General features: G+C 47.0%; 1 protein-coding gene across 3 annotated transcripts in view; it reads right to left on the bottom strand.

The window, feature by feature from the left end:
• LOC135906131 (glycogen debranching enzyme) overlaps positions 1-17,908 on the bottom strand; it is a 130,535-nt gene extending 112,627 nt beyond the window's left edge. Inside the window, exons 1-5 of one of the 3 annotated variants that reach the window (XM_070525880.1) lie at positions 17,650-17,721; positions 16,977-17,033; positions 16,482-16,659; positions 15,125-15,286; positions 3,372-3,594 (exon numbers count right to left, since the gene is read on the bottom strand). In XM_070525880.1, coding sequence (XP_070381981.1) covers positions 3,372-3,594; positions 15,125-15,236 — 335 coding nt within the window. In that variant the 5' untranslated portion in view covers positions 15,237-15,286; positions 16,482-16,659; positions 16,977-17,033; positions 17,650-17,721. Of the gene's footprint in view, positions 1-3,371; positions 3,595-15,124; positions 15,287-16,481; positions 16,660-16,976; positions 17,034-17,649 lie in introns of all 3 variants that reach the window. The other 2 variants (XM_070525878.1, XM_070525879.1) reach the window with 2 other exon arrangements.
• Between the last annotated feature and the right edge of the window lie 5,816 nt (positions 17,909-23,724).

The raw sequence follows: 23,724 nt of genomic DNA on the forward strand, positions 1-23,724 counted from the left end.
ACGCTACCACTGGACACTGTGCTTCCGTCCACCACAACTCCAACTAGCGATTATGCCCGTGATGCAATCGCCCATGCTGACCATGCTCGCCAACTTCCGCGTGCTCATCTACAAGTGTCTCAAGACAAACAGAAGCAACCGTATGACCTCCATCTCCGTGATGTCCATTTTGTGCCCAGCACCCTCGTGTTGCTTTGGTCACCATCACATAACGCTGGCCTTTGTGAAAATCTGCTTGCCTGTTACACAGGCCCATATCCGCCAAGTGACCGCCAAGTGACTGATGTCACTTATGAAATCGTTCTAGCCACGCCTACTACATGCTCCGCCGTGACAACCAGTGACATTGTCCATGTCGCCCGACTCAAGCCCTACAACTCTCCACGCGCCTTGGATATTGAACAGCACCGTGACGGCACTTTTGCCACCGGGGGAGGATTGTATTACGATATCATCAAGAGATGCTCAAGACACGAGCAGCCGCGAGAACGACGATGAAGTGGGTCTGTGCCCTTGGCACGAGCGAGGGTCGGCCGGGCTGTCTGGCTCCAGTGAATGTAGCCTGTAAATAGCCTCTCTCGTCTGTGTCCACACGTAGCAATATGGACACTCCTGGCACATTTCTACTGTCAGCATCGGCGTCGCATTGAGGTTCCATATCAAGTTGAGAGGCGATAAAATTGTCGCCGTGTGCCGTAAGCTGTGTGTGTGAGTGAAAGAGTGCAAGAGTGAGCCAGCGATCACGGCTCACTCTCTTGCATGCAATGGCAGATTGCGGGGAGGAGGCACGCTGCCTACTGTCGCGCGCAAGGCTTTGGCGGGAGGGTAAAGAGTGGGGAGGGGGGTGGGGGGGAGGGGTCTACTCTGGGTGGCCCGATCGGGCTGTTGTATCTTGAAAGCCACCTGTGATGGTTAGAGCCCATGCTGTGCTGTGTTTCCATGGCTTAGTTCACGTTGACGCGAGTGGCTGCACAAAGGTCAATTCACTCGCTGCTGCTGCCACATTTCCTCACTGCAGCGTTCTGACAGTGAGTGTCCATAGCCATCAAGTTATATGTGCTCATGTTGGCTTGTGTGCGTGACACCACGCTTGTTAATTTACTTAGTATGCCTATGTTTACAAGTTCATTCAGCCGACAAACTACTATCCTTACTTTGTATAGCTGGCCATTAATTTGTTATCACAATCAATGCTTAACTTTATGGGTGAAACTGCAACTTTTTTTTTCCCTTCGTTCGTTTGCTCTGCGTCTCGTGCTCCTCCTCTGCATCACCCTCGTTGCTCTCCTCTCCCATCAGTGGGTACACTTCAATGAGAAGCGTGCTTGCTACCGTGCTTGTCAGCAGAATTTTCCCACAAAAGCCGCATTATAACTGGGTATTTCATCTCACGCGGCTGCACTGTAAGCGATATATGTATATATGGAGTTCTATGGGAGGGTAAATTGGAGTCAGAAAAGGTTGTGTTGTAGCCAGTTCTGCACTATGAACAGTTACGTCATAACTGGTGTAAGCTGTATAGCGCCACACATTGTGGCTCCGCCAGCCGGTGTGGTGATCGGTGCAAGGCCTCAATATATTGCAAAATGAAAACACTTAGGTATATAGCTGCACTCAAATTTCACATTAGTAAGTATCATAATCGTTGGTGATTTTTTTAAATCTATTTTATGCGTGATTTCACACATGTTGAACTCTTGCGGATTTTTTTTAAGTATGAGGTTTTCATCTCACCTTGTTCATAAGCAGCTTAAGTCACGCTGTGTTTTAATGGAATCATTAAAGGGTTTATTAACAGCTTTATTTTTTTCACTTGAAGACAACATCCATATTGTGGTTGCTTGGGAAATGTGTTTGAAAACAGGTCGCTCAGGGTGAGGATGGCAGTTCAATTTTTGCTGAAAATTCGGGTCACGTTTGTGAAGTCTTCACGCCTTGAACTGTGTGAGATGACTTACCACACAGAGTGCTTTCTTTGTTTCACAGCTGAGTGCCTTTCTGTGCATGCATATTGTACACAATTGATTCCTTTCTATCTTTTGTGGCATGGGAGTGCAATGCCTATGCCACAAAGGACTAAACCCAGCCTTACTGGCAGTTGCCACTCATTTTGGCCAGCACTGCTCTGCCTTTAATATAAAGTGTGGCTTCTCTCTCCCATAACATTAAAAAAAAAAAAACTAGGAAGTTGGTAAGACTTTAGCTTTGTACGTTTCCAAGCACGTTACTAAAGGAATTTCAAATTGCGAAAACTGCAGCGGGGAAGGGCAGTTTGCCAACATACACAGTAGAAATGCATTGGTGGTGCAGCCGCACTTTTATTCACACATGCATTTGACGACTTCCCTGACTATAGTGTACGCAATTACTCTTGTTGAGGAGACTTTGATGGCACTCATCTGCAATGTCATGTGTATTCAGTGGTAGGGAGATAACTACAATGTGTGCAGGCATCCCGCCATGTGGAGTCGTTCGAGATATAGGTCTGCACCAACGACCTGTGCCTATTATTGAGGTAAAGAAACAGTATTACGGGAAGGGCAGAAATTTAAAAAATAATAATAAACGATTGAGACATAACATTAGCCAACAAAACAAAGCCAACAATCTAACACAAGCTCCACTTCCTCCGGCTTTGTTGTGCTTGTCTGCAGGATGCATCTGGTATGTATGCGGACTGGGTTGCCCCATACTCCTATAATATTGTGTACATGGATCGCTCTCACAGAGGCCTGAGCCTTTCCTGCAGCTTTCACAACTGAAATAGCTGTATGGAAACTGAACGAAAGGGAAATTGCAGCTGCAAACTTCAGCCCTCCTTGCTGCAATGCATTGTCATCTGCTACTGCATACCAAGCTTACTTTCCAAAGCGCCTGCTGTGCGGCCATCAGTGGCGCCTGTATAGGCGCTGCACTATGCATATGACGACGTCGGGACATCGGTTCTCCATTTCTTTGTGTCCCGTTTGACCAGGATAGGCACCAACGGGTGGGCGGGCACCACTTATGCCATTCTCTCTGCATAGTTAGAGGGGAGGGAGGATGCACAGGTCCAAGCCAGCGCTCTGCCGCCTCAAGATTTTGAATTTTTGCTGGTTAGCTCTTTGTACTAAGCAGATCCAGCTGCCTGCTTCGAGTATTCATGTGCAAAATGCATGCATTGGTTTAAGATCACGTGACACTTTGATTAAAGTGATAATTAAAATTACCAGCTTCGTCGTAGCGAGGCTTCGCTTTAGCTTTATATAGAGAAACAAAAATATTGTGTCATAGGAGGTTAATAAGAGTATAGAAAATAGACGTAAACAATAAAAGAGTATACAAAATACACATAAACAGATAGTAAATAAAAATATAACTGCGGGACTTACTCATCATTGCATGTGAAGTAGTAATGAAAGCTTCCTGCCAAGATGAAAGTGATGTCAGCAAAGTATGCTGTCTCGTCGTTGGGATTGTGGATGTCCTGGCACCAGTTCACTTCATTATACAGGGTCCTTGAATAAGTGGCACCGGATGTAAGTGGCACGTTTATGAAGAACTTGACATTTTTGCCATACAGTGAGGGGCCCAGCATGAACCGTACTTTTGTACCTGGAATGAAATGTCACATATACCACCGATCACTTAGCAGCCACAGCAAAATCCAGGACACTAATTTTGGAAGTGCACTCGGGCCATTTTTCACACAGGTGCTGCTCCCTTTAATAAATAAGCTTCTATCTGTAACAACTTTTAACAAACACGTGTAGAAATACTATTCTGATTTCTAAAGCTTTGTTAAGCATGGTCTGAAGTAGCACTAACTTGACAGAACACAAAAACAAAGTGAGACACACACATTTTGTTTATTACGCCACTTCGTTCTTGTGTTTTATCAAGATAGCACTGCTTAGGACTATGCTTAGTATAACCTAACTAGCAAAATATTCCACTCTATTAAAGATTTGCATAAATAAAAAATATTAAGCAGAGATGCATAAATGTTTAAAACTTCCAAATATTCAATATGAACAGCTTGTTCCAATCAGCCTTCACATTGAATGGCCACTAATGAAAATTTTAATCACATTTTAGCAGCTTCCAAATATCCAGCCCTGACATGCAGAAAATTCACAAATGAATTAAGAACAAGCGGCTCTAAACCAAATAGCAAATCGAGAAAAGAGTGGACCAGAGAACATATACAGATAAAGTGCACAGCCAGCTACATTTTTGATGTTGCAATTGCTCGCTTCTAGCGTGAACATGCAAACCAGAATGAAACTGCTATTTATGTTGAGCCTACCTCAACCTACTGGCAAAACCTGAAATGGTTCCATTTTCACAAGCATACCAAAGCAATTATTCCATAGTGTAAGCAGATCACTGTAGCTAACGCTGTAATAGTGAAACAAATAGATGGAAATGAGCACTGGTGACATCTTGCGACATTGCATTTAACCACAGTGTGCCAAAGTTTACTGTGTAGCCCAGCTCCTGTCTCCGAAAGAAACAAGAAAACAGCCATAAATATTTGGTGATTATGCCACTTCCAGGACTTTCGTGACGGACATAAGTGCGTATACACGCTCTCAATGAAACAAGGGCCACGGCCACTCAATAAAAACGCACAGGTGCAGCCTGCCGCATGCGGCGGAGACGGCGTAACTTGCCTAGTGTTCCGGGACACCGCAGCGGCGCCGCCAGTAGGGGAGAGCAGCCGGAGATATGTACAGCAGATCCACGCATCGTGCCGTGACAGCGCAGCTCACGTGCACTCGTCATTATTTAAAAGGTGGTAATAAAGTTTTTTTAGAGTTAATCATATTAGTAAGCGTGACTATCGAATGTATCAGCTCAGCGATGTTTCCACCAAAATATAGCAACTGTTCGTTTATAGCTAAAGTGGTTGCTTGGGCTAGTTCAGATTGTCCACATCTCTTTGTTTCCTCCTTTCTTGCCAGTGCGTCGTACACTCGAAGATGTTCGTTTATGCAACAGTTATTTCTGCAACAGCACAGCCGCTTGTTGAGAAGTGCGCTTGTATTTACTGAAGCATTGTGTTTTTCACTCTAGAAAAAAGAAGACGTTGAGAGCAACGGAGAAGTTCTAACTGCTTTATTGTCCGCGTAGGAAAAAGAATACTCTGTGTTGTCTTAATCACAGATGCAGTACTTTCCTGGCGAGAGGCTTTTGCATCAGGCGTACAAGTCGCTCAACTGACAGGTTAATATCTCCTGCCCAGTTTGCAAGGACCGGTCACAAAAGCTTTCTCAGGAAAGCTTTGCACACTTCCATGGCATGGCCCTCCGCTCCACAAGTCAGCTCCTGGCATTGCAACAAGTGTGGAAGAAGAAATTCGATACACAGCCGCTCCTTTATCATCGAATTGACGCCAAGTTCACCAGTTGAACGGCCAGCATATATATCTTTGCAGCGTTGAGCGGCAAGGAAGCTTAAAAAGATTTCTGGATCTTACATGCTCATATCCTTTGCTTGAGCAAGCCTTCCAAATTACACACTCCCTTTGTGGGGATGCGCGACCCTCACGCCTCCCCTGATGTTTTTCCCGCATAGCGCGTCTCCTGTGGTCCCGCTTCGCCGCGTGGCCTGCGTGACGTCAGCGCGGTCGATGTGGTTGAAGCGCACTCCGAGAGATGGCGCGAGTGTTGCGCTGCTAACGCCGCGAGGTTACTTGGGCGCCGAAAGGAAGGCGCTTGCTCTCTTTGGGTTCGGGAAGCGAGCGACACGGACGTGCCGTGCCGCACGTGCAGCGGCCCTCTTTCCCGGCGGGTCGGCGCACGGCGGGGGACGTCTCCCGCGTGCGCGCCGACCGATGCTTCGGCGAGACCGCCTCGCGTGGCCGCCTTCGAACGCGCCACGATTCGCGTGACCGTATACGCGAACGACCAGGCGTTGGGATCCAGCATGGAGCGAACATATTCGCTCGCGAGGACGCGGTGAGTCGGACTTCTAGATTTGTCGCGCGCCCATCGGCATGTTTTGTGGATAGCAACTCGGCTAGCAGGCAATATGAAAGGTGCAATAAATGCCCTTGTGATCGTTTGCACTACTGTGTTGTCGTTCCTTTGTGCCAAGAGTACGGTGTGAGATATCCCTCATGAGACCCCACATCTGGCTGCCCAACGTGGAGCTCTTGGGGCATCGGACGATAATTTTAAGTGTCGCTTCGTTCGAGACCTTTGTTTGAACCGAAGCGTAGGCCTAGCGTTGATTTTGATCGCTAGCGTCGGCGGCGTGCTTTCTTGAGCGAGGCGGCGGTGGCTGTAGTGTGTTTGAACATGTCAACATACTAAGCTATTTCGCAAGTGTTTTTGTTTAATGGCATTCGTTGGTACGAGAGCCACGTGGTCTGCATCCTGGGAGAGCGAGGCTGAGCGCCCGCGGAGCAGTGGCAAGCCTGAAGCGAGTGAGTACGGAAGCCTCGTGGGTGGTCCGAATTTCCTATGTAAATAGCTTCTTCTATCTCTTTGACTCTGATGAAGTCGCGGCTCTGGGAGCCGGGTGGCCGCGGGCCACGGGTGCCACTACGGGCTGACTGGTATTGCGGCCTGGCACCGGGCGCTCCGACACCGTCTGGGACGGTGGGCGCCGTCAACTCGGATGCTGTGTGCACCGAGCGGAGTAGGACCACCTCACCGAGCTGACGTCTCCTCGCGGCTGCCTGTTTTGCGCCCATTTTTGGTGTTGTTTCTGGATGCCGGATGTTGTCAGGGTAGCGACGCTTTAGGCCTAAGGCTGTACGAAGCTGCCTGTCGCACGTGGAGGGACACAACCTGGTGGACCGTGGCGTTGAGGTGTTGCACTTTGCTTACCTCATTCTAGTTAGCCTCGCACGAATTGAAATTACTCGTTCGACTCAAGGAAGCGAGCTTCGTTCACGTGAACTTAGCATCTGAGTAGCTGCCCGATCTTTTGCTAGCCGAGTTGAACATCGTACCACGTGGGCGATGCGCATGCAGAATTCCTCTCCCTTGCACTACTTTAGTGTTCGCCGAGTGTGTTGAGTTTACGCAGCGTGATTGGAGTCACCCCTGGCTTGCTGTCACCTGCACATCGCCTGCGCTGCTGCCCCGGACTACGATCGAGCCACCCCGGGCGATGGTGATGCTGTGGCCAGTTCGGCGCAGCGACTTCGGCGGCCTCCTGTATCCAGCTCACAACCCTCGGCGGCGGACAAAAGAGCCGGCGGTCACCGACAGCTACGGCGGCTCCTGCCAGCAGGGCGCGTCGGCGCGAGCGACGCTTGCTCGTACCGACTACTGCGTCGTCGTCTCCGGAGTCCTGGCCTGGGATCGTGCCGTCGAGGCTGCAAAGCTGCTGCTGTGACCGGCAAACGCCAGCGGTGCACCCAGGGACAATGTCGTCTCGCATGTTATGGACAGCGTGTGGACATTTCCTCAGCGCGACCACTGTTGCATGTACCACCCTGTTCGCGAAGCACGGGTTAATGTTAGACCGTGTCACATGTTTAGCCGGAATAAGAAGTGATTTAAGGTTGGGGGGATGTGGGGATGCGCGACCCTCACGCCTCCCCTGATGTTTTTCCCGCATAGCGCGTCTCCTGTGGTCCCGCTTCGCCGCGTGGCCTGCGTGACGTCAGCGCGGTCGATGTGGTTGAAGCGCACTCCGAGAGATGGCGCGAGTGTTGCGCTGCTAACGCCCCGAGGTTACTTGGGCGCCGAAAGGAAGGCGCTTGCTCTCTTTGGGTTCGGGAAGCGAGCGACACGGACGTGCCGCACGTGCAGCGACCCTCTTTCCCGGCGGGTCGGTGCACGGCGGGGGACGTCTCCCGCGTGCGCGCCGACCGATGCTTCGGCGAGACCGCCTCGCGTGGCCGCCTTCGAACGCGTCACGATTCGCGTGACCGTATACGCGAACGACCAGGCGTTGGGATCCAGCATGGAGCGAACATATTCGCTCGCGAGGACGCGGCGAGTCGGACTTCTAGATTTGTCGCGCGCCCATCGGCATGTTTTGTGGATAGCAACTCGGCTAGCAGGCATTGATGTATGAAAGGTGCAATAAATACCCTTGTGATCGTTTGCACTACTGTGTTGTCGTTCCTTTGTGCCAAGAGTACGGTGTGAGATATCCCACATGAGACCCCACACCTTAGAATTATGTCTCCATGGAGAAACTGCGGACTTGGTTCTTAATGAACTCGGCAGTCTTGTCGCCTTGTGCAGCACCATCAAGTACCTTCATAAAATAGGCAATGTCCTTGTTTTCTTTGTTTTTTTTTTCTCAAAAAATTTTGCACGCTTCTCAGCTCCATCGACCTTATCTTGAAGTGCCTGCAGTGCTTTTTTAAAACGCGCGGCCTTTGCTTGAAGGCGGCGCGTTGTTTCCTTAGATTCTGTTATTTTTTTAAACTCAAGAGAAGTTTGGCATGATGCATCTGCAAATGATGCAATTTCAGCACAGGTTTCAACCACTGGTTCGGTATTATTAGGCATTATGGTTTCGTTGCTATCAGACAGTGAACCGTTTTGACTAACAACAGGCTCGTCATATGAAGCAACAGTGGCCGCACATTTTGCCCGTGACTGCAGATCATCCTGTCTTCTTTCCAAGTGTGGTCCTCGTGCTCATGTAGCTGGGATAACCGGGGAACACTGTCGGCACCACAGTTGGCCAATACACAGTCAACTTGACCGTCGCCTTGTAGTGGCGCTCTGTAAAATGCAGAGCACACACCAATGACCTGTCATTTGGCTGCCATATTGTTCCTTTCCCACCAGGTCCCTCCCGGGAAATGTTTCGCAGCCATGCTGCCCTGCACTCTGCATCGCTAGGGAACTCGTGGTAGCGGATTTGGGTGTTCTTCGAAGCATTCGTCGTACACAGTGGCACACAAGAGTTGCGCGGCATTGTGCCGCAAGCATAAAAGATCACGCAGGTGTAAAAACTGTCTTGAGTGACACTAAACGGTAACGATGCACACAAATAAATAATAATAAAATAATAAATGACACAATAAAAACACTGAGCTGCGCGCACATTTTAATGCTCACTCTTTCCCGCTAGAGCCTCGCGCAGGCTCTCCCTGACAACTAGCGCCCTCCTCACAAAACACGGCAACAACTGTAAACTCTGCTTCCACGCTCTCGCCCATAGAAGGCAGCGCGGTGCGGCAGGCCACACCTGTGCATTTTCATAGAGCAGCCGTGCAAGGGCATATCCAGCACTTTTTCTTAACAAGAAGGAGGGGAGGGGGGCAGCGACCAAAGCATGATGGTGGTGGCAGTGGAATCTTTTGTTCTGTAAAAAAATCTGATTTATCTGGTCCTTACAGACTGCTTGTAGTTGTACACTATATATATAAAATTATGGAGTTTTACGTGCCAAAACCACTTTCTGATTATGAGGCACGCCGTAGTGGAGGACTCCGGAAATTTCGACCACCTGGGATTCTTTAACGTGCACCTAAATCTAAGCACACGGGTGTTTTCGCATTTCGCCCCCATCGAAATGCGGCCGCCGTGGCCGGGATTCGATCCCGCGACCTCTTGCTCAGCAGCCCAACACCATAGCCACTGAGCAACCACGGCGGGTTACACTATATATATATATATATATATATATATATATATATATATATATATATATATATATACATATACATACATATACATACATACATATACATACATATACATACATACATACATATATATATATATATATATACATATATGCCACGCCTGCGTATATACATATATACGTGTGAGTGTGTGTGTGTGTGCGTGCGTGAGAAAGAGAGAAGAATGGAAACCAAGAGGCTCTATTTTGTTAAACATGACCACACACACACACATACATACATATATATATATTTTTATGGGAAATATTAGCGAGTCTGATGTGTGTTCAGAGGACATGCAAAAAAGCTGCTTTTGGTTTCTAAACATTTCAGCCATGGCACGGCCTTCATCAGAGTATGACCATGCGAGGAATAGGCCGTTCTTAAGGGCCATCACGTTGGCACTATCAAATCATAAATGGTTAATAAAGAAAGCAAGTTCGCCTCAAGAAATGACAGCTGAAACATATTTTGCATTAACCAGCACGGTAAAAATGTGAGAAATCAGATTGGCAACACGTCGAATAATTTGTGTGTGTGTGTTTGTGTGTGCGCACGCATACAGTGTACACGTGATGTGCAGTCTGTAGGTTCGGCTCCCGTCGGCGGCAGGCAAGTTATCTTTTCATCCACTTTCATTAGCCCACATCGCAGAAAATCTGGTGTCGGCGTCCTGCTTCGGTATCCAGCGTCAGTGTTGGACATCACTTAGGCAAAAAGAATTTCGAATCAAATTCCAAACCATGCATACCCAACCACATCTCTACCACCGAAGTTGCTCATGCCTTGTCTTTCATTCTTTACGAAGTTATTCCTCGGAATTTAGAGTGCGGCAACCCACAAATAAATATAACAGAAAAAAACCACTGAGAGCACATGTTCTTTACGTTAGCTCTTCTCAGATTGAAATATTAAAAGTGCACCCACACAAGAGGCTGTATTTGTAACAGAAAGCTCACCTTCGTGCATAGCATTTGCAGACAGCTTTTCCAGGTAACCATTACGGTTACATAAGCTGCAGTTGCCGGGAAGCATGAAAAGTAGTAACGGGTCTTTGAACGCTATTGTGTTCCACTCTTAAAGGCAAAGCTTAGGCATCCTCCAAATTGTTCTTTATTATAATCTACATAACAATATATGCAGTTAAACCTTGATATAACAAAGGAGGTAAAGTCGCCGATCGATTTTTCTTACAAGGAAAGGGGCCACAGAATTTTCCAAATTGTCGGCCAATCGAAAAAAGGCAAATCTCAATGAAAAAACAATTTATTTTGACGAATTTGGGAGTCCGCGACGAATGATACGGTTTCATGCCACGTCAACAATATCTTCACATCAGCAGTAAGAATTGAGCAAAGCCAACCACGCTTACGCGTGCACTCCGCCCCCAGAACTGATAGCAAATGCTTCGTCTGCCTCTCACTCCAACAAGTCCCCGAAACTCGAGATTACACAACATCCAATACTAAACGCGCAGGATGACCACTAACATGATGCCACGCCTGCTCGGCACACCCACTCGAGGCAGATTACCTCTAAAGCAGGGTGTGCAGCAGCTGCTTGTGCGGTCAGTCGCGCTTACAGCCATGCACAGCCACGGCGGAGACACGTGCCAAAAATCGCGACGCGCCAACTTACCTCCACACCCCCACTCCTCGCGCGCGCTTTATCGTGCTACCACAAGTGAACTCCCCCCCTCTTTCCCTCTGCTCACGCGGGAAGGCAGCACTCGTGAAGCCACCATCTTTCTTGTCTCCCCCTCGCACACTTTCACTCACACCTAAAGCACAAAGTGCACGGGCCGCGATAGGATCTTATCGCACTTGGACTTTAGACGGGACATAATGTGGCTGCACTTCGGCTGTTGCTGTTGTTGTGCCGTGGGCGATTTGAGAGGCCCATTTGCAAGCAGCTGTTCAGAATTCAATCATTTGACCATCTGCGACTGCGGAAGTTTCCATTTATTGTCTCGGCATTCCTTTGCGGCGGAAGTGAAGTTTCGTTATATTGAAATCGCATACTAACACACTTTGTTATATTGAGGTTCTAAATACATGGTATTCTATGACAAGAAGTTACGAAAAGTTAAGTACTTCGTGATACCAAGAATTTCGTTACATTGAAGATCGTTATATTGAGGGTTAACTGTATATGATCATATAAAGCCAACAGACAATGTAGCCATGGAAAGCACTGGGAATACAGGCTGTGGTTGAAATTGAAAAAAAGGCAAACGAAAGTGGACGAAAAGATAACTTGCCACTGGTGGGAAATAAACCCACTACCTCCGCATTATGTGTGCACTGCACTACCAATCATGCTACTGCGTAGGCTATCAATCCATCCACTCACTTGCTTAGATATCTTTGTTTGCTAGATCTAGTGCTGGGAGTGTTAGCCAACACCACTCAAAGTGATGGTGGGCAGGTCTGGAACGTCCTTTTTGCTTGATGGTGTCTTGTAACATGTGAACTTAGGAGAACAGGCACATGGCTAATAAACACTCATATGCTACCTAGTGACATCAAGGCTGTCAGACATTTATTTATAGTGTTGCGGAGGGAAGAAGCAAGATGGAAAGTGTATTTACAATACGTATGCGATTGACAAAGACAAGTCCACAGCAGACCAATCACAGAAGTGTCATCTTCTTCAGCCCCAAGCTCTTGCTACTATTCCTCAATGTTGTGCAGGGCAGTGTAACATATTTTCACCCAGCGTGGAAGCATCGTCCCTCTGCTTTTTAGGTAGAAGAGGACTGGTAGTGTTTTAGGCGGATGACATGAACAATATCATGGGAAGTCTGAAGGGAGCAAGTAGTAGGTGTGAGCGGAGAGATCTCGTGGGTCACGTTGGTCACCTGGCGGAGGACCCAATATGGACCAGAGTAGCAACAGATCAGTTTTTCAGAGAGACCAATGCAACAGGTCGGAAATCATAGAAGAACAAGATACCCAAGAGCATAGTCGGCGTCATGGTGATGACTGTCATAAACGCTTTTCTGCTTGGTCTGAGAAGCACAAAGGCGACGATGAGCAACTTGGCGTGCTTCTGTGGCTCAGGCAATGACATTGCGGGCATACGCAGACATGGACTCCTGAAGGGTAGACAGTATTGTGCCAAAGGCAATATAGGGTCGTGGCCGTACAACAAATGAAATGGTGACTAACCTGCCGTGTCGCGGTGTGATGAATTGCACACCAATGTGACAAAAGGCAGAGCAGCATCCCAGTCACAGCGGTCATCAGAAACATACATGGAGAGCAGGTCCGTTATTGTTTGATTAAGCCGCTCAGCAAGACCGTTCGTCTGCGGATGGTATGCAGAAGTTTATGTTTGATGGAACAGGAGCAAAGCAAGTCGTCCACAACTATAGAGAGGAAGTAGCAACCCCAGTTGATGAGGAGTGCCATGGTAAAGAATGATGTTGTGCAACAGGAAGTCTACTACATCTGTTATACAGGAGGTTGGAAGGGCTCTGGTGATCGCAAACTGAGTTTTATTGACCCTTTTCGAGGAGCAGTTCATTCTATAGAAACGAGATGGCACTTTCAGTGATGCACCGCACGTTGCCTCAGTGACAGCGCATGAATACAAAACCGTTACCGCTTCTACCTTGCTTCTGTGCGACCAGCTGCCGGAAATGCAACCGAGTTTTCGCTAGCTTACTGTGCTCCAGTTGTGCTGCAAAGTGTGAAGCATGGATTGAAGATGTGTGCAGTAGTTGGCTGCAAAAATAGTGACTGGCATATTAAGGAATGGAATGAATCTGTGTGACCAAGCTCACGGACCGCTGCTACATAAGGACAACCTGTTCTGCTGGCCCTTTGCGGTGCATGACTTTCCCCAAGAATAATACTTCACTCATCCGCCAGCATTGTATCGCTAACCTCCAAAGAAAGGACTTCAACACCGGAACATCGGCAAGAGTGAGTACCACTCATTAAACAATGGCAAAGGGAGTAGCAATAATGCATCTTTGCTACAAGGTACTACAATGCACAGAACAGCTATGTTTCGAGCTTTGCGTGCAGTAAGAACAAATCTATCAGAAATTAGCAGACCCGCGAGTGATCAGGCAGAATATAATCAGATAGTTACAGCACCACGAAACCTTACCAAGTCAGAAACATGACAAGTCACTGCTTCAAAGTATTTGCCAAATAAAAAATGAAGAGCAAAACATGCTGATCCTGATTGAATCCAAGCTTGGAACACATATTTAGCCCCGCTTATAGCACAAGCACCATATACACCACTCACAGCTGGCATATGCAATCACACGGCCATGACCTCACTGACTGCGTAAAATGGCAACGAAATGATTCATGACCACTGGCATCAGTGTGGACTTCTGTTGGAGCATATGGGTCAAAGTGTGCCAGAATGGGCGGAGATGTCAGGAGAGAGATAAGCTTCAAGAATGTGGTTGCCTGTGCAGGGCCCAAGGAAATGAAACGTCTGCCTTCAGAAACGTCTGCCTCTCCGCCCCGTTCTCACAAATTTTGCATACTGCAACTTTGTGACGTTGCTGCAACCGAACAAAATGTGTATCGAACAAAGATCTCCGATCGTGCCCCAGTTCAACAATACCTCGTGAGAGCATCTTCTCAACCTCTGTTTGAATGACTGGTCATTCATGCAAAGACAGATGGTATGGTCACCTGTGAATAGGGTGTGCATCACTGGTGTCAATACGGCGTGTTTTGAGACTGTTCAGGTGAAAAATGTCGCTGAATGAGGCAAGCAGGTGGCATAGCTGGTCAGCATGGTGAGGAAGAAGGTTGGGAGCAATCATGTATGTGAATTCAGGAAAGACAGCTGGCAATGAAGATGGAAAGTCAACGGGACATGACGAAATATCAGCAGTCAAAGCTGGTAATTGGCAGCCTAGGAAGGAGGACAGTGTACCTAAGGCTGTGCCTTGTGGTAGGACATGGTCGCCAATTCCGAAGTTGACGAAAGGAAGGCTGGTGGAGTTGTCGGTGATAGTGACAACGGTGTGCGGAAGAGCAACGCGATGGGCAAGGGGGCAAGAATACATCCAAGTACCAAGATTTCACCAACACGTTTGCCAAAACTGCCTGCCTTGACTAGGAAGCACTGGCATTTATCAACAGTCATATAGATCTCACAGCGCTAGCAAAGCATGTGTGACCAGTGAGCCATTTTAAATGCTCAAAACTTTATCACTAACAAGTCCAATTCCCAACGAACCCTGTGCAATATTGCAAGAGTGTCAATACTTTCCAAGTGACAGCAAGTGCATTTATAAATGTAATAGCACACTTGAGCCACAAAGCTCCAGAGACGGTCATTGACCTCAACTGAAAAGTTTTGTCAAGTAGAAAATAAAGATTGCAACATTATAGTTCAGTTTCAGTTTGATATATTTATTAAATACACTGTATAGTACATTCCCCTAACAATAATAAAAGAGAAAAACAGAACAACACAGTAAAGCATCACATCAAAAAAGTATAAACCTCCGCACTATGCAATTCCATGAACAATCATAACAGCCATATAAGTTACCTTTGGCAAGCCTGTAAATGGCGCCTTCCAGGACCCCATTGTTGAGGTGGAATACGTTAATGGGAAGGGCAGATCGTGATGAGTCATTTCCAGACCAGTTGGCAATGTGCATGGCGTGCTCTAACAAGCCGTTGGATTCCAAAGATGCGACAATGCGCGGGTCTGCAAAGCAAAATTGAGGTAAGGCAACATTTGTGCATGCTGAAGATGTGATTGCATGATTGAAGGCAATCAAACGGAGCCACCTGAAGTTTAATGTAAGCAGTTCTCATTTCATACTGCAGATGTGCCTTCTGCACAACACCCGCATGATGTATGTTCCAGTATGCAAAACAAACATCTACCTGGCATATACCGTACGCGGAACCTTAATGTAACACAACCCGATCAAATGATTTCAGTTATAACATCCATCAACAGCTGCCGACAATCAAGTTATTTGAAAGTAACAAATAGCCAGGTCTATGCTGCTCCAAATATAGCTCGCAGCTTAACTTTATAATCACGTACTACATGACCATCAGAGACGCGCAACGGCAAGAATTATATAGTAAGCGTTATCATAAAAAAAATGCAATGGACGTAATCTATATCAGCAAATATGTGGATCTTGAATAGTGCTGAGCAACGTTACCTCCTGTCATTGGCAGCGCTCACCGCAATATTTACTTAATGGCCATAGTTATTTGCAGCGTAACGGTGACACAGTCGATGAAGCAGGTTATGTACAAATTAGTGCAGTCATTAAACTAGCTAGTGTATAACTAGTGCAGTCACTTGAACTTCAACCTAAAATAACGTCAATGTTTGAGCACGGAACTCTCAGACGACTTGGGCATCGACTCATTATACATAGTCGCTGAATTAATTTTGTGATTAAGTGACGCCACAAAGCTACATAACTATTACACACAGCGCGCACTAAAAGACACGGAACAAGAATGGCCAAACACGAGCGCTCGTGTTTGTCTATTCTTCGTCCGCGTTTTTTTAGTACGCGCTGTGTGTAATAGTCACGAAGATGTACCGACTCGCCCAGCTAGCTACTATACTCCAGACAAAGCTACAACCTATTAAAAGCGATCGTGATCACACAGCCGTTGTCCGCGGCTAGTGCTTGGTTTGCGGACTTGCTTGAGTTAACGAAATGAAACATTGGGATGATTGACACTGCAAGGCAAATATCGCCGCAATACAAGCACACTCTCTGCAAGCGGTTTTACGCAACTTCAGCTACAACGTCAACAGTTCCTGTGCGCTCCTGCAGAAGACATTACAAAACCGGCATCGAAGACGACCAAGCGCTGCAACATCTGACGCAAAAATGAGAGGCGGCCTAAATGAAACTGCTACATACCTCAGCCAGAAATGATCGCGCGGTCCCTGCGAGTTTAACGGACGTGAAAGGTCAACGCGCTTTCATCCTTGGGTGTTCTAGTTTTCTGGCAGGGGTAAGAAAACTCAGGCGCAGCTGACAGTTGAGTGAGACCGCCGTAAAAAACCGCAAAGGTCACCCCGCTTACTGTTCACGTGAGCTGCGACAAAAATAAACAAATGACTGACGTACTAGAGTTACTGTCTAGAGAGCTCGCCATAGTGGACACTGTCTTTACAGATGCACAAACTTAAGAAAGTTAAACAACATCGCAAAATATTCATCCCAATCAATCTGGATAAACATATGAAGTTCAATGCCGTTTGACACAGCGAAAGTAATTTTCAACAAACAGAGGAATGACACAAGACTTACAACAGTCTTCATAACCGTGACACACATCAGTAATCTATAGGTACTAATAGAGCAGAAGCTGAAAGCTTAGTTTTGCGCGGTGTTTTTCAATTTGGGACTTACTTGGATTTTTGTATTCTCTGTAAAATCTCCTAGTAAAGAATTGGTTCATAAGATTCCCTAAAAAGAAAAAAATAAGGAAAGGAAATAAGACTTACTAAGTGGTGCGAGGTGCTAGCTTTTTTTTTTTAACATTCATAACATTAATTAAGCGCACGATGCAGTGGTGGCGCACGTCTTGAACCGTTCACGTTAAAAAAAAGAAATAGAAGTTACGTGAGCGCAAAAAGAAATCTTAACGATATCTTTAGCAGGGGCAGCTTCACGTAGTGCGGCTAGTTTGATGTGCACGCAGTTTCCGCAATGGAACAACTTGACAGAGTAACTTGATTTTTTTTTTATCACCTAACTGGATTAACTGCCATATTTCCAGTGCTACTGGAAAGTAAAAAAACCAACAGCCGCGGGTTGCATGTTAACTGGGTAGGTAAATTGAAGCAGCGCAATGGGACGAAGACAGAAGACATACACCGCAGGAAGATGTACAATGACTCGGTAGAGCAGATTAAAAAGAGAGAGAGATAGGGAGAGAGATCTACGATATGTACGCGCGGCGGTCCGACTTACGATCGCGATATACATGCTTGTTCACAGAGTTGGTAGATTACAGCAGGGTCACCTCGTCGGAACACGCAGCCTATGAACAAGTATGATTATTCGTATAGTTTCTACGTACACCTGCGTTCCCTGGCGGACGCAAACGTGACGAAGATCCCGCTGTTGTAGGAAGCCGAGTTCAAGGTTTCATCGTACGCAGTCGACGACTTGCGAGGCGCCAGGGAGGCCGCCATCTTCAGCCATAACCATCACCAAGAAATTTCGAAACTGCAGCATCAATCGCGTGGCTAGGCACACAGTAAAGGGGTGCGCAGGCCCAGATCGACGGCCATATTGGAGCTCACTCGCACCCGCCAGTTTGTTCCTCACGTTCAAAGAACGCGCGAGACTTCTTCCTCTTAACCTTCTATATATGTGGTTATACGATACACATATGTGTTGGGGAGAGAGAAGGCGTTTATTAAAAATAATTAGGAACAAACAATATACCAGATATGCCTGTTCGACGTTAGTGCGATTAGTATATTGAAGTAATTTATATTAAGGCGACGATGCATGTGGGAGCACAGAAGCGCGTCATGTATGAGGCATGTGCTGCAGCCGGACTCATAGCTCTGCTTTCCTCTTTTAACCCTTTGACGGTTTTCCGTACATGTACGGCGGCGGTTTTCTGTCCCGCAAGGTCTTCGCCGTACGGGTACGGTTTCGACCCTCCGTTTGAAATTTTGCGCCATAATGACGATGCACGCTTACTGGGAGGTGCTGCCACCTCTTAGGTCTTACAAGAAGCGTTTGAAATTTGTGCTACCTTCTTGAGGAGATAAACAGAACTGACTTCAAGCTTCAGCGCGTCGCGCAGACTGCGGCCACATCCCTTTTGCGGTTTCGGTTTCGCCGCGTGATCGCAACGGAGGCGCGCGAAGCGTCATTTTTCTCTTTGTCGTCACTCTCTTGCAAATGCTGTGGAAGTTGATTTCTATCTTGATTGGCGCTGCTCTTAGCTTGTTTATAACCGCCGCTCGCGAGGTATTCTCGCTCTCAGCGGCAACGCGCTTCGCGGCTTCGGTTCCGCCGCAACGGAGGCGCGCGAAACGTGATTTTTATCTTTGTCGGCACGCTATCGCAGGGGCGGCGGAAGTTGATTTCTATCTTGATTGGCACGGCTCTTAGCTCCTTTATCACCGCCCCTCATGAGGTATTCTCGCTCTCTGCGGCTGCGCGGAGACTCGTGTTTCAAGGAGCACCACACTCTACAATACTATTGAACATATTGCAGTTCTGAGTGATGCCGACACCAAAATAATGTTCCCTAATTTTTTTTACTATTTATTCCCGACTTTATACATCTTGTACATTCAATATCCGCAATAAAATAATTTGACCACCCGGGAAAGTTTTCTGCAAAATAATTCGACCCTCAAAGGGTTAATTCTGCGGGGTCCGCACGTATTTGGCGTGGGTGCAGACAAGATTTTCGGAATTTATTACGCGCTCTGGATTCCGCCCAGCACCAAAAAAATATATATATATTGAAGGATTTTTTTGTTACTTTATTTCCATATTGAAGTGCATCACATGCGCGGTGACTCGGATATAGACGGCGTGAAAGAGATGCATTGAAGAGCGTGTCGAATATCCAGCGACCCATGTTGGCGTCAAAGAGATTCACTGGTTGCATCTGTTAGCGCTGTTATAATTTTCAAATGAAGTGCGCACCAACTCGGCCAGAAAAAAGTTTTAAAGATAGAAATGGTGACGCGAGAAACTCGTTTGGACTTTTGCACCGCATCGAATGTGCACAATGCCCTCTGGAGCTCCCTGCATGGGCGTCGCCACATTAGCAAATCCATGACCCCCCCTTCACCCGCAAAAGCATTGCAGCAGCGCTTACGTTCGTGCAACCGTCCAGAGTAAGGAGGAGCGTGAGAGGAGGCAGGAATGGGAACAACCGACGCAGCCACGATACTAGAATAGCAGACTTGGCACTCTTTGCTCGCAACTCTGGGGAGAGGGCGGGAAGGGGAGAAGGCGATGAGCCTAATGGCTAGGATCGAAACGCTACACGATAGCGGTTGCGGACAAACTGGATAAATTTAAATACAACGTAGGGTACGGCACGTAATTTCTGTTATTTCTAAAAAATCAACAAGCTGACAACTTGGCAGGGCGTGCAGAAGCAAAACCGCATTAGAGTGCACCGTAGTAGGGTCTAGGCGACACTACGGAAGCGGTCGCACGTCAAATCAACACTTCTGTGCCCGCCGCGTTATCACTGCAGCTATAGCATTGCGTGAGGTTGCGGGCAAACACGTCTCCCTGTGTACGCATACAAACAGCAGGGGTGCACGCAAGGTGACGTTTTTAACATCAACTCACCACTCTCGTTTTCGACTAAGGTTAAATTAATAATACATTTGCCGTCAATCACCGCTGTTTATCGCCAAAGAAAGGAAACAGCACCGAAAGCATCCGTTACATCGATCCACAGAGTGCGTGGGATCCGCAATATACTATTATTATTTTCGTTCCCTTGTCTCTGACTTTAATTGTGTTAATAAACTTCAGAAGAGCTTCTGTTATGCTAATTTATACACGCTGTAGAGAATAAAAACAGGACAAGAAAGAAAGACCTGCAGAACTCCGATTTGTGCACGGCAATGCTGGGCAAACCGCTACACCAATTAAGTGGGAGCTAGGGCAGGGAGGTGAATACGGCCTCTCAGTCCATGCAGAAACAGAAATATAGGAATGTTAGGGGCCGCCACGTCGTTCAACAACCTGGTGAATGTTGAAGAGTGTGATATATTAGTTACTAATAACGGAAAAGAATTTTAAGGGGAGGGGGGTTGATATACGAGGAGCGAGTGGGAGGGAGGGGGGGGGAGGATGCATAAAAGGCATCAAGAACGAAGTTGGCGGATATATAGAGTATTTCTTCACTGCTCGATCATGAACAGAAGACGGCCGCGGCCAGTCGCCTAGCTGAGGTTCGCCGAGCCCGTCCTAACTCGTGCTGCGGAGAGCCCATCCATACTAAACGTATCGGATTTTCAGATAGATGTCGGGAGACACCCAAGGCTTTCCAATCTCTCGGAGTTACTGGCCCCTTACTTAAATGATATTGCGCGATACTGGCCCTTATTTTATTGCGAACAACGAATGCCTTAATTTTCACAAAGGCTTCTAAACAGGGAGCAGCCTTGCTTCAGACTGTCTGCGCCTCATCAATTCCCGCGTGTAATCGAATAACTTATGCATCGCGTGAGGACAGTACGTGATCGCAAGTTACTTCCAAACACATCACAAGTCGGACGGCAGGCAACCGAAAGTGAAACTTGCATCATATGCTACTATCGAAGTTCTAACGCAAAGCTTCGTTCCTGTATTTTTAAATCTAGAATAATATAGCATGTCCACAACGCCGAAAGCGCGATTGAGTGATAGCTAGGCGACTTGCAAATAGTCTCCGCCCTCTTCTGCAGGGAGCCGTATCACTCACTAGACGATCTGGCTGGAAAACAGCAGTGATCTGCACTGTTACCTGGATGCCGCTGCAACAAGCATCTACTAACTCTATGGCAACAAGTCTGTCTGACAAGTTACACGATAGTGCACTGTCTTGTTTTTGTTTGGCCCTGTTTTTAGCGCTGTTCGTTTTTCTAAGTCGCGTACCAGCTAGGTCATCGACATATATAAGTGCATCAATTCGTAAATAAAACTTTAGTTGTTTTTTAACATCATCATATTTAAATATAGCATAGGGATGATAACATAATTTGATGCAGTGGCTGCACACCTTATAGCAATGAAAAGCTTTAGACCGAAGTTAAGCAAATTGCTATTTCAGCAACGGAAAGCGTGCATCCTCGTTGTTAAAATATTCTTTTCCGTGGAGTGCTAGGAGTTTCTCTTTGCGTTCTCTGTTTTTTCTTAACCGATGATTCTTGGTTGATTTGCCCCTCCCCCCCCCCCCCTCCTCTACCCGCCGTCCAAATATCTGGTTCGCTTTCACCATTTTAAAACTTCCCTAGCCCACCGCTTTCCCCCAATTTCTCGCAATCGCTCTTCACGTTCTACCTTGCAGCTAGCAATCCCTGCCCTCGAATCATGTTCATCTCATATGTAACCCTGTATGCCCCCTGATTTAGTGCATTCCCGTGAGCTGCAGCTAGCCTACTTAATTTCCAACCTTGCTCGAACCTCTGATCTCATGCGCATGGAGCTTACCTTGCTAACACGCGGCAAACCTCCGTGAAACTCTACCCAACGGAACATGAAAAATATGTAACGACTAAATGTAGCCGGAATGCAGCTGTGAAAAATAGTGCACTGTGGAATTACAATAGGTACGAAGTGGTGAGAGGGATTGGAAAGGGGTGATGGTTCCTATCGGCTGTGAAAAATAGGGCACTGGGGAATTACAATATTACTGCGATGTCTCGATCGTGTTTTGTTTTTTTATTCTACCCTTGCCGTAATGTTGCTTCTGTGCCTCAATAATAAGCACCCGTCGTTATAGTGCAGACTTATACCAAACAAATCCGCATGGTGCGATGTCTGCATATTCCGTTGTGATTTTTCTGCCGATGAATAAGTGCAGTCAAAGTCGCCTCAAAAAGACTAATTGCGAAATTATTGATGGAAACGCGTACACTCGACAACGAAGTCACCAAACGCACGGGTTAATAAGAGCGCGTATTAGCGCTGTATACCGCCGATGAACTGCCGTTCCCGCTGCAGGTTTTGCAATTTTAAATTCCCCAAGGGAGCTGCTTTAAACGTACAAAGCTAAAGTCTGAACTTTTCAGTACTTTCTTTAAATGTTACTAGAGAGAGGTGCCACATGATATAATTAAAGGCAGAACAGCTCCAGTCAAAGTAGATGAGCGCTGGGGGCAAGGCCGGGTTTTGTCCTCTGCGGCGTAAGCACAAGCGACTACGTTGCGAAACAAACAAATCACTCGATCGGCCTGTTAAGTCTACTCAGACAGCATCGAGGTGTGATGACTTCCCGAACGTGAATTTTCAGCGAAAAATGGAACAAAAATACCATATGCAGCAACTATTAGCAATTCTCGTTCTGATACCTATTTTCTAAACACATTTCCCAAAAGACCACAATATCTAAGATGCCCTCGGGCGAAAAGAATAAAGCTGTTAAAGAAGCACTTCCTTGGTATCATTCCGATAAGACACAGCGTGATTGATACTCTTTACAAACTAGTCCGGGTGAAAACGTCGCAGCTCAAAAGAATCAACAAGAGTTATGCATGAAGCAACTAGCAACAGTTAAACATGTGCGAAGCCACGCACAAAATAGATGTAAAAACATGAAGTGCGTGACAGGTGCGAGGATTTACCGGGCCACATAAATTTAACAATTTCAGTTCTTGCAAACTTCTGTAGCTTTAACATACAACACTATGCGCTCGTGCAGTCGTGCTGCTTAGAAACGGAAACGCTCGAGCCGCCCATCGCCTCAAGCCGCACCGCCCGCGTGCGGTCGCGCAAAAGATTGCACGTATCAAATACTTGTGCACAAATTTAGGTTTACAATGTGCACACAGTGTAAATGGTAATTTGAATAAAGGGAAAATCAGACATGCACCCGTTCGTAGCAATTTCTACAAAGGAAACCCGTACGGGTTGCTCGAAAGAAAAGCCTCAGGGGTTGAAGAAAAACTCTTCCAAGTCCGGGAGTCCAACCCGGGACCACCGCATTTCCGGGGCAGCCGCTCTACCATCTGAGCTAAACAGACAGCTAGCAGATGGCAGGGCGAAGTCGAATTTGTCGACAACACGAAGCAAAGGCGAGTGTTTGACGCTGCGGAAACCCGCAAGGTGGAGAATCAGACATCCACCCGTTCGTGGCAATTGCTACAGAGGAAACGCATACGGCTTCCTCGAAAGAAAAGCCTCAGGGTTGAAGAAAAAATGGCTGTGGCTTAGCTAAGGTTAAGCCGTTAAGCCCAGGATGCGAAGCATACTAGCCTTTATTTTAGTTGTTGAACCACTGTTTAGCCTGGTGAACTGCTGTTTTGGCTATATTTGGTTCGGCTAGACGAAGAAACAACTCATGCGTTACTCTGCTTCGCCTTCAAGAGTGTAACGCGACAGCGTTCCCGTCGACCCGCCAAGGGGTGTATGGGCTACGGCGCAGCGACTACGCGCCGCGCATTGGACGCGGTGAGCG

This window comes from Dermacentor albipictus, chromosome 9 (assembly GCF_038994185.2).
Source record: "Dermacentor albipictus isolate Rhodes 1998 colony chromosome 9, USDA_Dalb.pri_finalv2, whole genome shotgun sequence".
Classification (NCBI taxonomy): domain Eukaryota; kingdom Metazoa; phylum Arthropoda; class Arachnida; order Ixodida; family Ixodidae; genus Dermacentor; species Dermacentor albipictus.